This window comes from Macaca mulatta, chromosome 15, assembly GCF_049350105.2.
Source record: "Macaca mulatta isolate MMU2019108-1 chromosome 15, T2T-MMU8v2.0, whole genome shotgun sequence".
Lineage (NCBI taxonomy): Eukaryota > Metazoa > Chordata > Mammalia > Primates > Cercopithecidae > Macaca > Macaca mulatta.
The window spans coordinates 102,935,985-102,948,324 of NC_133420.1; the positions used below are offsets into that span (position 1 = coordinate 102,935,985).

The 12,340-nt window shown below is 43.1% G+C and overlaps 2 protein-coding genes across 12 annotated transcripts in view; one reads left to right on the forward strand and one right to left on the reverse strand.

The window, feature by feature from the left end:
- The window catches only part of ABHD17B (abhydrolase domain containing 17B, depalmitoylase), an 85,411-nt gene extending 81,973 nt beyond the window's left edge, over window positions 1–3,438 (reverse strand). For 7 of the 8 annotated variants that reach the window (XM_077966207.1, XM_001092156.5, XM_077966210.1 and 4 more), the window contains exon 1: window positions 2,871–3,438. The gene's annotated coding sequence lies outside the window, so the exon portion shown is untranslated. The remainder of the gene's footprint in view (window positions 1–2,870) is intronic. The other variant, XM_077966209.1, reaches the window with a different exon arrangement.
- Window positions 3,439–3,734: 296 nt separating this feature from the next.
- C15H9orf85 (chromosome 15 C9orf85 homolog) overlaps window positions 3,735–12,340 on the forward strand; it is a 64,642-nt gene continuing 56,036 nt past the window's right edge. For 3 of the 4 annotated variants that reach the window (XM_077965120.1, XM_028834263.2, XM_077965119.1), the window contains exon 1: window positions 3,872–4,065. In XM_077965120.1, coding sequence (XP_077821246.1) covers window positions 3,964–4,065 — 102 coding nt within the window. In that variant the 5' untranslated portion in view covers window positions 3,872–3,963. 4 annotated transcript variants of the gene reach the window in all.

Below are 12,340 nucleotides of genomic sequence, written 5' to 3' on the forward strand. Positions count from 1 at the left end.
ACTCCTGACCTCAGGTGATCTGCCCGCCTCGGCCTCCCAAAATACTGGGATTACAAGCGTGAGCCACCGAGCCCAGCCGGACACTTCGTTTTAATTGGTAGTTTTGTTTAACTGGGTGATGGGTACATGGATATTCATTATATTGTATGGCACCAACATTTATATTGCTATGTTAGTTCTCATTTCACTAGGACAAAACTCTTAGGCATGAAAAGGTGTTTGGAAAACACTGCTCCAAAGCAAAGGATTCAGGACTAGAGAAGACCCAGGTTCAAGCCTCAATTCTACTTCTGACTAATTGCTTAGCTTTAGGCAATCGAAATAATTAACTTATCTGGGCTTTATTTCATCTGTGAAAATTCCACAAACAGCCAGGTGCGGTGGCTCACACCTGTAAACCCAGCACTTTGGGAGGCCAAGGCGGGTGGATCACCTGAGGTCAGGAGTTCAAGACCAGGCTGGCCAACGTGGTGAAACTCCGTCTCTACTAAAAATACAAAAATTAGCCGGGTGTGGTGGCAGGTGCCTATACTCCCAGCTACTAGGGAGGCTAAGGCAGGAGAATCATTTGAACCCAGGAAGCAGACGTTGCAGAGAGCCAAGATCATGCCATTGCACTCCAGCCTGGGCAACAAGAGCAAAGCTCTGTCTCAAAAAAAAAAAAAAGCCACAAACTCACTTTCTCTCTCCAACTCGACAGGCAAATGGGGCAATGTATGTGAGAAATTTTAAACAGTAGGAAGGGTAGGAGTAATTTTCAGAATTAAGAGCAAAACTTTGGATAAATTAGAAGTAAAATCTACCAGTAAATAAATCAACCAATAAAATATACTCTATTTTGTCATCACTGCTTCTAAAGATCTTAACACCAATCTTAATATGGAAGAAATTTTAATTCTTAAATAATGGCATAGGGACAGTCATTCTCCCTATCTTTATGCTGACTGTTCATCAAAGGACTGAAATTCACAATATCAAAACAAAGTAAGAGCACTGCATTAAAAAGTATTCTCATTTAACATATATCAACGGTCACATAACCAGAGTAACTGTTGCCTATATGGTTCTCACTGCCCTTTTTTATAAAGTGAGCAGGTGGCACATTTTATTAGCCCTATATTACAGACGGAGAAAACTGACTCAGATGTGGGATAGCATGCCCGGAGTTGTAGACCAATTCAGTGAAACTTGGAACAGACACTAATTGCTTAATTCTTCTGTGTTCATTAAGCTACTAAAAACATTATTTTTTCATGATGTTTTTTGGTGATTTTGTTTGTCCCAGGAAACAGAAAATTCTTTGTCAGCAGTCATTTCATAAACATTTCAAAATGGGAAAAGATACTCAAGGAAACAAGCTACTCATCAACTAGAGTACTGCACACTAAGGGACAAAATTAAAACTGCCTAGCCTGCTAAAAATCTAATCCTGTCCTTGCCAATTAACCTTATTAATATAGAGTAGGAGAAAAGAGAGGTCAAAATATAGGTGAAGGTGCCATTCATTTCCTTCTGAATTTCAAATGATATGACAATTACCGCACAACAGAGATTTTTACCTCTGCTGTTCCTTAAGTAACACGACCCCTATTCTCCACATAAAAACTTTCCAACAAGTTGGGCAGTCTCAAATTAGAATACTAGCAATCATGAGAATTTTCAAAATTCTGGCTATCATTAGATGTCACCCAACTGAAATTCATGCTATAAACATATGTAGGGAAACTATGGGAAAAAGTTCATTTTAATGTAAATTTCCCTGTTAATCTAAACAGATTAACGTTATTACAACATGTATCTGACTTTCTACTCCGACTCATGAGGCATTATAGTTTCATATGTTGGCACAAGATCTACAAAGATTTATTAGAGGCATAAAAAAATTCCAATGAATCATCTGTGGATCAAGCACCATATATCACAAAAAGTATTAAGCAAGAACACATTTCATAAACAACGAAATTTAAAGGTCACCCTCTCTGTATTCCGTTATTCATCCTTTTGCTTACCAAATCTACCTCACCCTGAATTAAAGCGTCATTTACAGAAAATTCTCTTCTGGCATTGGCAGAAATCTCACCAAGGATCAAAGATCTGAACTTTTTTTTTTTTTTAAACAAAAACCCCAGGTTAAATACACTCTTTCCTTTACGAAAGACCCCACACAGTACAACCTAACACAGTACAATATAACTTTGTTTCGGGGTTAAAAAAAAAAATCCCAAACAAAACCTTTAGATTTTCCAATTCAAAAACGATTCCTGATAAGCCTACCTTAGAGTTCGAAAACAGGTAAGATTAAAGTTCAACCATCTAAAGAAAAAGAACCCTACGACAGCCCCACCGGAATACACAAATCGCCAAGCCCCGTGCAGATTCAATCTAAAATCGCGCCTGACAGAGCTATAAGGACATTCAGGAGAAAGCTTTTAGGCACCCGCGAATCTCTCAGTGCGCCAGGGAGAGGAATGGGAACCTGACCCCATCTTTTCATCCACTGAGAGAAAAGCAAAGGAAATGAAATGGAACCCTTCTCTTCTGCGAGGAGGACCAAAGACCTTCTTAGAGCGTCGGTCGGTCCTCCCTCCCCCGCTCCCTGACTCCGGCCGCTCCACGGACCGCAGGGACTGTCCTACCGCTCCCCTTCACGCAACTACCAGAGAATCTTCTCAAAATCACAGACCCGATCAGGAGTGGCTTCCCCGCCTTTCCCCTGCGCCGAGAGGGATCCCGGTCGCCAACAACAAAGACGCTTCCCGCTCCCCTCCCCCCGCCGGCCCGGGCTCGTCCCTCCCGCGCTGCGGCTCCCGGCCTAGCGCCCCCTCCCCGGGCCCGGCTGCTGCGTCCCCAAGCCCCGAGGCCGCACGCACCTGCACCTGAGCGGCCCGGGCCGAAGCGCCGGGCAGAAGTGGTAGAGAGAGAACCGCAGCCGACGCGCTGTGCTCCACAAAGCGAGATCCGCGCTCCGGGCGCCGTCGGACTCTCTCCGCCTGCAGACGGGCCAGGCAGACGAGCGGGGACCAGGGCTGCAGCCCCCGGGGCCGGGACGAAGAAGGACGGTGGCGCCCGAGGGGCCCCGCTCGCGCTCCCGAGTGTCGCCTCGCGCCGGCCCTGCTCCTCCACAAGAGCTCGCGTTCTGCTGACTAACGGCCCCGGTGCGGGGCGCTGGAGCGGCCGCAGCTGCCGTCGGCTGCTCTCGGGCCTCACGTCCCGCGCGGCCGTGGTCGCAGCCGCCGCCGCCGCCGCCGCCACCGCCTCCCTTTCTGGCACCGCAGACACCACCCAGACCCGGCCAGGTCTTCCTTCTCTTTAATCCTGCTTTCTTTGCTCCTCCTCAGCGTGCCAGGCGCGGGGCTCGCTCCGGTAGCGGGAGGGAGACTGGAGGGGAACCGAGGGAACGAGCACAATCCTCACTGAGCCAGGAGTTGTCCACTGACTGGAGGAAGGTGCCAAAGCTGACCCCGGCTCCAGCCTGCGAGCGGGCGGGGGGAGAGACGGAGCCCAGCCTCGCCTCATTTCCACCAATCACAGGCCGCCCAGCAGGGTCGGAGACGCTCTGGGCTCCAGGAGAGGCTGAGCTCGCTCGGCAGGAGGCGGGGATTGCGGAAAAGAAGAACCAATAGGAGCAAAGGTTCCCCGCCCCTTTGCCTTGATGGACTACCACATTCGGGCCAATGGGGGAATTCTCATTTCGAAGAAAGCGGGACTTGAGAAAGAAGCTGCGCGGAGCAGGAGGGGTCGGGGCTGCGCCGCGTGGAGTGGCCTGGCCTAACAGCAGGGAGGGCAGAGCTATGCTCTTTGACCTCCCAGAAGAGTCACGTGGGCTGACCCGGAGCCGGGGCGGAAAGGGTGCATTAGTTTCTTCCGGGTCATTGACAGAAGCGTCAATTCCTGGGAGTAGTTCGTTGGTTTTCCCTTCATCCTTTTGCCTGCTCCCGGCGAGGGGTGGCTTTGATTTCGGCGATGAGCTCCCAGAAAGGCAACGTGGCTCGTTCCAGACCTCAGAAGCACCAGAATACGTTTAGCTTCAAAAATGACAAGTTCGATAAGAGTGTGCAGACCAAGGTAGGAACCTGCCTGTTGCACCGTCTCTGACTCCAGGAAGGAATGGTTCACTGGAGAGGGGAGAGAGGAAATGAGAGGAGTCGACTGGGGCGAGTGTGGACCGCAGCCCAGAGTTAGTCTTGGCTGCAGCGCAACTCTTTCTAAAATGTTATTCTCACGCCCTTTCTTTGACCTGGACATGTTGTCTCCTGGTAAATATTTGATGGTCAGCACACTTAACTAATTGCACAGAGTGAACAGGACCCTAATCAAATCTAAGGTGCAAATGGGGCAGTTACATCGTTCAGCGTTTCCATCTGGATCACATTAGCAGAGGGAAACAAGGATTGTGGCATGAGTGTCTCTCTCAAACTTTACACCAAGTTTATTCAGCTACGATTTTTTTTCCCCAAAAACCCCAAGCCCACAGGGGAAATGTGAATGATTAAGTGGTCTTAGGCTGTTCTCACTAGTATAGTGGGAAATTTCTGTTTTTTAACAATTGTTTGAAGATAAAAATATTTGGTTAATGTAAAAATATTTGTTTTGCTGTTTATCTTTAGCAGGACTTCTGTAAACTGGAAAAAATTCAGACTAGATAGCCAGAGGACTTGGGTTGTATATAAGTACTAATGTGCAGGCTGGGCGCCGTGGCTTAAAGTGCTGTAATCCCAGCACTTTGGGAGACCGAGGCGGGTGGATCACCTGAGGTCAGGAGTTTGACACCAACCTGGCCAACATGGCAAAACCCCGTCTCTACTAAAAATACAAAAACTAGCTGGGCGTGGTGGCGGGCGCCTGTAATCTCAGCACTTTGGGAGGCCGAGGTGGTGGGCGGATCACCTGAGATCAGGAGTTCGAGAACAACCTGGCCAACATGGCGAAACCCCGAATCTACTAAAAATAGAAAAATTTGCCGGGCGCCGGTAATCCCAGCTACTTGGGAGTCTGAGGCAGGAGAATCGCTTGAACCCTGGAGGCGGTGGTTGCGGTGAGCTGAGATCACATCACTGTACTCCTGGGCGACAGAGCGAGACTCCGTCTCAAAAAACAAAAACAACTACTAACTTGCTGTTTGCTGTGAATCTCGCTCCCTGTCTCCATAGCTGTATGGAGAGAAAATCAATGACGACAGGGGCATATTAGGGGCCAGCATCACTCAGGTAAACCTAATATTCACATAGGTTATGAAGCTCAAATTTACTAGATGTGTGGCTTGAGTGAGTTATATAATATTTAGTTTATCTGAGCCTTACTTTGGTCTCAAATGACAAAGTTATCAGGATTGTTGGGAGGCTAAACTATGTGATATGCATAAATGGCCCAGGTCATAGTAAGTGTTCAATAAGTGATTAATTTCCCAACATTGATTGGGAAAGCAAAGTAATCTGTTTTTGGTAACCTGTGGTCTCCTTTCTTTTCCTTTCCTCTTTCTTTCTTTGCTTATTCTACAAATATTTAATAAGCACCTTCCATGTGCAAGGCCCTGTGTTCATAGGTATACTATGTTCAAAAGAGCTGACTCTGCGTTCACGGAGCTTATAGTTTCTAAGTGATATGGGCAAAAAGTAAGCAGAAAGATAAATAAATACCAATTATAAATGTTGGTGAAGGACAACACAGGTCAGTAAGGGAGAATAAGGAAGAATATTTTAAATTGAGTGCTCTCCTTTCCCCCACTTGGGTTGAGAGGTTTTTGAGAATGAAAACCTGAAGCAACATTTGAGAAGACTTTCCCAAGTTTGCTCCTATTATCAATAGGTACACCAGAATAAAAATAAAAAGCTGCACTATTCCAAATAGATGTCTGCCTCTTTTGTATTCTTACCGTAAGGCTGTGCACAAACATTTGCTTTTGATTGTTTCTCATGACTGTTTTCGTAAAAAACAGTTTTAACTAAAGTGTAGCTATTCCTAGGCTTCTCCTACTTGTACTTTTCATTGTGCATTTTGTTGGTGTTATCTAATAACTATGCCATTCTCCTTCTAAATGTTTTCCTGGGTCTCAGGTTTAGTCACTAAGTTGCAATTGACCATTTTTCTCTTTTTATCTTTAATTCCTTTCTCTCTTTTAAGTTATGGAAAAGTCTCATTTGTTAATCAGGAGGACCACCAGGCCACTTTGTTATTGAAGGTTCTGACAAAAACAACACAAAATATTTTACTGAGGAAAAATCATTAGGTTGATTGTTCATCTGTGTAATGAATAGCTAATAATTGTCTGTGATCATAACAGATTCTTGCATCTGCTATGAGTAGCCATCTAAAGGCAAGACTTTGTCAGAAGCATCTGACCCCAACTTCGTGCCTATTATTTACACTGCAAAGCTATTTGATTTGGTGACATCTAACAAAGGAGTGATAAAAAATGCCCATTCTCTGTAACTCCCCATAAAGCAAGCTTGTCCAACACATGGCGCAGGGAACATTTGAATGCAACCCAACACAAGTTCGTAAACTTTCTTAAAACATTACGAGTTTGTTATTTTTTGTTTGTTTGTTTGTTTTATAGCTGATCAGTTGTCATTAGTGTTAGTGTATTTTATGTGTGGCCCAAGACAGTTCTTCCAGTGTGGCCCAGAGAAGCCAAAAGATTGGACACCCCTACCTTAAAGGATTGTAGTAACAATTGACTGCTTGTATTAAACACTTTGTGATTTGGTAAGGGTCCTACATGATGGTTTTCCTTTTCCTTCTCTGCCAAGCAGTTTATTAGGACTTCACTGCAATTAGAAGTTGGATAATTAAAGATGTTGTATTGGAAGTTTATATAGGTAAAGCACTCATTCTCAAAAGGACACAAATGATAGCTTTCTTCATATCCTTGAATATACTCTAGAAAAGGAGAGTATATTCAAGTTTTGTGCCATTCCAAATGGCCAAACTTGGACCAGGGAGTCAAAGTAACAAAAATAGGTTTCAGCTCAATATAAGGAATTGTCTAACAGTAAAGGGGCTTGCGCCAGGATTTGTAACCTCCTCTTCCCTGGAGTTATTTAAAAGGGTCCCTATGGCCATTGGTCAGCAGTACCCTCAAATGACTTACGGAGATTGGGAGGGTCAGCAGTGGGAATAGGTTTAAATCTTTTCTAGTCATTTACTACTAAGATGTTGAGCGGATCAAGGCAGCCTTTCCTGTCCTGGAGAGGCAGTGAGGTTCAACAAAAACAGCATTGGACTAAGAGAAAAGAGCCATTCCTTAGCCCCAGTTCTGTCATTTGTTTTGCTTGGTGATGTCAGGCAATTTACCTATAGCTTTTAATCTCTGATACTGGGTTAGTACTATCACTTGTCTTACCTTTCTCTCAGGATTGCTACAGGGATCATTAGAAAAATAATAATTATTATTATTTTTATATATTTATTTTGAAACATAGTCTCGCTCTCTTACCCAGGCTGGAGTGCAGTGGCGCGATCTCGGATCACTGCAACCTCCACCTCCCAGGTTCAAGTGATTCTCCTGCCTCAGTCTCCCGAGTAGCTGGGATTTCAGGGGCGCACCACCATGCCTGGCTAATTTTTGTATTTTTAGTAGAGACGGGGTTTCACTGTGTTGGCCAGGTTGGTCTCAAACTCCTGACCTCAAGCAATCCGCCAGTCTCGGCCTCCCAAAGTGCTGGGATTACAGGCGTGAGCCACTGTACCTGGCTACAAAAATAGTTTTAAGAAATAGGGATAAAAATATGAACTAAGAATAAAGCCTGTAATAATTTATGTGGACCTGCAGTTGATCAAAGCCTTAAAAAATTGATTAGAAAGAAATGCATACTTGTTGAAGAATACTGAAACAATAGAGAAGTATATAAGGTACTGTGTAAAAGTGAAAGTCTGTTCCCAGTTTTAGTCCTGTTCGGATGTAGTCACTGTTAACACTTTGATGTGTACATTTCTAGACATCTGTGTATGATGCAGTGTGTATGTAATAAAATACATGTTTTCCCTTCTCATTCAGTAAAGTGGATGTATCAGAACAGAAAGATTAAGCTCATTTTTAAAATGGCTGTGTAATATTATACAGCACAAATGTGGATTAGCTTATTTAAGCACTTTCCTATTAATAAACATTTGAGTTGTTTTCGGTTTAGCACTATGCCAAAAAGCCTGCAGTGCAATTCTGGTATTCATGTCTTTATTCCACATCTGTTATCTAGTACCAAACATTGTGCTAGATATTGGAGGTATAGGGTTGAGCAAAATATAGAGTCACAGTCTTAATTGAAGCTTGTGATTTGGTGGGAGAAGTGACAGGCATTAATCAAAAGTAATCCTAAGATAGATGCAAAATGATCCCATTTTACATATTGGGAAATTAGGGCTTAGAGGTGAATGACATGCCCAGAGTTACGTAATTAGCACATGCCTCTTCATTGGTTGGATGGGGTCTGTGGGAGGACAATTCAAAGGACAAGTAAATCAAAAGCCCTCCATGTGTATGTGTGATTTTAAAATATACATACTGTATTTTTGGGTGTAATAGAAGCAGTGTGACACCAGATTAGGGTCAGAACAGAAATGAGTGCTGTTTATTGCCACTGATCCTAAACATTGCCTGTTTGAAATATTCTAGGGAGAGTCTCTCCTCGTAGGGTGTGGCCCCTGGAGTATCACATGCCAAAGATGTGGGCTGGTTGGGGTGGATCTCATCTCATCAGCCTGGGCTCTGTAGCAGAGGCTCCTTTTGCTGACTTACTGTGAAAGTAGATAGTAATTTAGTCCGTTTTCTTGGCTCCTGATTTAGGCAGAAAGCTGTCAAGTTTAAGATTAGTTATGATTGCATTTATACAGCGGAACAGGATTCTGTGTTTACATACACCTTTATTCACAGTTGTCAAAAATGGGGAAAACCTCCAAATATCTATCAACAGAATATATATAAGCAGATTGTGGCAGATGCATGTAGTGGAATACTACTCTGCTATTTTAAAAAAAAAGAACCACTGATATAAGCAAAGCAGATGAATCTTGGAAACATTAATGTGGAGAGAAAGAAACCAGATACAAAAGAGCGTATTATGTGATTCCATCTATAGAGACCAGAAAAGCACAAGAAAACTTTCTGGAGTGGCGAGAGCAGTGAAGATTATAAGAGTAAATATATTAAAACTCATTAAATTGTACGTTTAAGGCCTGTGCATGACATTGATGTAAATTTTACCTCAGTCGAAAATAAGCCAAAACAAACAAACAAGAAGGCTGGGTGCAGTGGCTCATGACTGTAATCCCAGCACTTTGGGAGGCCAAGGCAGGCAGATCACTTGAGGTCAGGAGTTTGCAATCAGCCTGGCCAACATGGTAAAACCCCATCTCTACTAAAAATACAAAAATTACGCCACCGGGCATGATGGTGGGCGCCTGTAATCCCAGCTATTTGGGAGGCTGAGGCAGGAGAATCACTTGAACCCAGGAGGCAGAGGTTGCAGTGAGCTGAGATCACGCCACTGCACTCCAGCCTGGGCCACAGTAGGGGGAAAAAAAAGGTATTACAGCCAAAGGACTGATGTACCGCCTAGATGTTTTAAAGTTCTGTTTTTGTTTGCTTGCCTTTTGTTTTGGGAAAGTTGAAGGAACACTAATTATATTAGTCCTATTTTAAAAGACAACTATTTTATTCTCCAGAAATAAAACAAAAACAAGTTAACATTCTAACAGATATTGAGTATCTTAGCTAACCACAAGTCACAATAATTCTAATTGTCTTTTCATCTTTACCTTTTTGTAAGTCTTTATCTGCAAACTCTAGTCATGACGCTTGAGTTTGTCTCTCTGTGGAGCAGGGGTCACTAACCCCCACATCGGTCCATGGCCTGTTAGGAACTGGGCCGCACAGCAGGAGTTGAAGTGCAGGTGAGTGAGTGAAGCTTCATCTGTATTTACAGCCACTCCCCATCACTCACATTACCACCTGAGTTCTGCCTCCTGTCAGATCAGCTCTGGCATTAGATTCTCATAGGAGTGTGAACCCTATTGTGAACCGCACATGGGAGGGATTTAGGCTGTGTGCTCGTTATGAGAATCTAATGCCTGATGATCTGTCACTGTTACCCATCACCCCCAGATGGGACCATCTAGTTGCAGGAAAACAAGCTTAGGGCTCCCGTTGATTCTACATTATGGTTAGTTGCATAATTATTTCGTTATATATTACAATGTAAAAATAATAGAAATAAAGTGTACAATAAATGTAATGCACTTGAATCATCCCAAAGCCACCCTGATCCCCCACCCCCACCCTGGTCCATGAAAAAATTGTCTTCCACGAAATCCGTTTCTGGTGCCAAAAAGGTTGGGGACTGCTGCTGTTGAGTAAAGATGATCATTACAAAGTAGATTTTGTATATAAGGTACTGAGCCTGGATACTGATTTTTTTCTAGTTTCAGTTAAAGTTGTAATCCTCATTTAATGGGTTGTGATGCCTGACACTGTAAAATGAATGAGTAAATTTTGCTGTGGGAAAAACCTTTCCAGGTAGCTTGGTATCAGCTGTTAAGGTCTTTGTCCTGTCTCGCCCTGCCCAGAGATGTTGAGCTTTAGGGAATAGTTCCAGATTGGTTCATGTGATTGGTGTGAGTAATTTTAGTGTGAGTGGTGAAGTGCCAGTCATGGGAATAAATGTTATTTCTCAGCCAATGTGTATCAGCAATTAAGGGTAGCCATGAAGTCGGTAGCCACTGAGCAAAGCACTTGGCCAGACATAGAATCTACCATAGATCTGATTTGACCATCTCTGACATTCTGTAGATGATTCTGGTGTTATAGAGGTCACCCTCTTTTATCTTTCTCCAAATTGGGAAATATTCTTTGGTATGTTTCCCAGTGCTATTCAGTGAGTTTATGTTAAATGTATTCCCTCCTCAGTTGATTTGTTTTAAATTTAACATATTTTTTCAAGTGACAAGACAATTTATGGTGTGCTAGGCATTAAGATATTTATAATATTACACCTAGTAGTGCTAGTGAAGGTCTTTACTTTTCCTTTGTGCCTTTTTCAATGCTTTGAAGAACTGTAATCCGTACTATTGTTTACCTTTTATTTTCTCTTCTCTCTTTCACACAACGTAATTTCCTCTATGCTTGGGGATATTCCATATGCTTAGATTACCAAGTTGCTTCCACTTGAAGCTAATAAAGCATGTTTCCTTTTTTTTTTTTTTTTTTTTTTTTTTTTTTGAGACGGAGTCTCACTCTGTTGCCAGGCTGGAGTGCAGTGGCACAATCTTGGCTCACTGCAATCTCTACCTCCCGGGTTCAAGCACTTCTCCTGCCTCAGCCTCCTGAGTAGCTGGGATTATAGGTGTGCATCACCACACCCAGCTAATTTTTGTAGTTTTAGTAGAGACGGGATTTTACCATGTTGGCCAGGATGGTCTCAGTCTCTTGACCCCATGATCTGCCTGCCTTGGCCTCCCAAAGTGTTGGGATTACAGGCATGAGCCACCACGCCCAGGCTAAAACATGTTTCTTAATGTTGAGGCCTGATACAATATAATTTTTTTGTGTGCATTAATTATGTATTTTAGGTACTTAATTTTATGTCTAATACATGACAGCTGAAATTAATTTGTCTTGATTTGCTCTACTATGGGGAATAGTACTATACTTACTGTTTTTAGGGAATAGTACTATACTTACCGTTGGATTAATTATGAAATTTTATAATTGTATTGCCAATACTTGTTTCTACGTAAATTCACGGTTAGAAACAGAGTATTCTCAGAATTCTTCATTCAGGTAAATTCATTCATCTGAAAGAAAGTTGTAATTAATATGAATTCACCCCCAAATGGGCCGTTTTCCTTTTAGAGAAATACTATAGGAGGGAGGGGCATAGTTAGACACAAACCCTTGGGGTTGAGAGTGTGGCATTTGTTATTTTAAGCCTCAGGACTCTCCACACCTGCAAAAGTGTCACTGTGAGGTCACAGGCAGGTATACAGTGAATCCTGTATGTCCTCAGAACACCCCGGCTGCCAGCTCACTTCTACCTCAATGACTGGTGCTGTTTTTCACATCTTGACTTTTGTGAAGGGAAGAAATGAAATAAGGAGGGGATAAAGGAATAGCTGACATGCCTAAGATTCCTTTCTTAGATTTTTCTTATCATTCCAGACCAAATAGCAGTTAAATATATTGAATGGGTAAAACAACAATAAAATTCTAAGCCCCTCAACCAACTTAATGGACCCCCCCTTTCAACTAAGGGGAACTCAAAGAAACTTGGAAAATTAATTCAGGCCATGATGGGAAGAGGGGAAGGGGTCAAGACATGCTTCATTATACCCTTCTCCATGCAGAGTC